Source organism: Entamoeba dispar, genomic scaffold (genome assembly GCF_000209125.1).
Source record: "Entamoeba dispar SAW760 scf_1105229458227 genomic scaffold, whole genome shotgun sequence".
Lineage (NCBI taxonomy): Eukaryota > Evosea > Mastigamoebida > Endamoebidae > Entamoeba > Entamoeba dispar.
This window is the reverse complement of record NW_001853087.1, coordinates 1-1,551: the sequence shown is the minus strand read 5'-3', so window position 1 is coordinate 1,551 and position 1,551 is coordinate 1. Positions and strand designations below refer to the sequence as shown.

Below are 1,551 nucleotides of genomic sequence, written 5' to 3'. Positions count from 1 at the left end.
TTCTTTGATAATCTTATATTATCAAATATACTTGTATCATAACAAGTAATAATAACATCTTTATAAATACCCATTCGTTTATTATCAATGATATCACATCATTGTAATCAATAGACATTGCTATTCTTGCAGTATTGATTAAGATGTTTTTCTAACCAAATGCACATCATAATCAGTCCATAACTGGTAGATTTGAATGATGGAAATATTTAGTGGAGTGTGTGTGGTGTTGTCTCTGACGTGCTACCTTCGAATCAATAATGAATGAAATATAAAATAAAATGAAATATTTAATAATTATGAATTTATTAAAAATAAAAATAAATAACATTTTATTTTATTTCTTATTATTTATTGTTTTTCATAACAAATATCAATTAATAAAAATAGAATGATGATAAAGAATAAAAAAGAAGAAATTAAAATATAAAAATAAAAGAACTAATAAAAACAACTAATAAATAATAAACCAATAATGAAATTAGGATATAATGAAATAATGATAACATCAATGTATTTTAATGATATTAATGATTTTATTAATTTAGAATTAGGAGTTAAAAGATTTAGAGGAAATATTGAACGATTTCATTTTAATCCAATTCCATTAAATGAATATTCAAGAAGATTATTTGCTAATATTGAAACATTTCATATTTATAATAAAAAAGATAAAATATTTAATGATGGAAAAATATTTAAAAAAGTAATATGGTATACAGTAGATTATTCAGAATATTTACAAGAAAAAGAACAAGGAAATATCTGTAAAAATATAGAATATACAAAAGAAGATAGAAATACATATGGAAATACAATACCATCAGAAGTTAAATCACTTGGATATAAATGTTTTGATGAATGTTATTCATTAACATCAATTAACATACCATCATCAATTAGTTTTATAGGAGATGATTGTTTTTCTGGATGTTCATCATTAACATCAATTAATATAGATAATCTACAATATATTAGTAAAGAAAGAATATTTATGAATGAACCAGTGTTAGTTAGTATTGAAATACCAAAAAATATACAAATAATCAATGGAAAGAATATAAAAAAGAAAGATATTAATGAATTTATTATTCCATCTTCAATTACTAAGTTAGGAGAATATTGTTTTTCTGGATGTTCAACACTAACATCTATAACTATACCATCATCAATTAGTGAAATAGGAGATAGTTGTTTTGATGAATGTATAACATTAAAATCAATTAATGTACCATCTTCAATTAGTGAAATAGGAAATTGGTGTTTTTATGAATGTACATCATTAACATCAATTATTATACCAACGAGTATTAGTGAATTAGGATATGATTGTTTTAAAGGATGCTATTCATTAACATCAATTAATTTACCATCATCAATTAATGAAATAGGATATGAATGTTTTAAATATTGTTCATCATTAACATCTATTAATATACCATCATCAATTATATCATTTGGAGGTGGATGTTTTTATGGATGTGGATGTGAAGAAGAATTAATGAAAAATGAAACAAAAGCAAGAGATTGTTTTGATGAATGGTGATGAAT

The 1,551-nt window shown here is 22.1% G+C and overlaps 1 protein-coding gene across 1 annotated transcript, besides 5 other annotated features; it reads left to right on the top strand.

The window, feature by feature from the left end:
• Positions 1–256: a repeat region.
• Positions 257–267: 11 nt separating this feature from the next.
• Positions 268–356: a sequence feature (AT_rich).
• A 22-nt stretch (positions 357–378) lies between these two features.
• Positions 379–544: a microsatellite.
• Positions 384–500: a microsatellite.
• EDI_014330 (uncharacterized protein) lies at positions 476–1,546 on the top strand (the record flags this gene model as incomplete). The annotated part of the gene is made up of 1 exon (XM_001734347.1): positions 476–1,546. One exon carries the CDS (start codon positions 476–478, stop codon positions 1,544–1,546), a length of 1,071 nt encoding a protein of 356 aa, XP_001734399.1.
• Positions 654–685: a sequence feature (AT_rich).
• Positions 1,547–1,551: the final 5 nt, after the last annotated feature.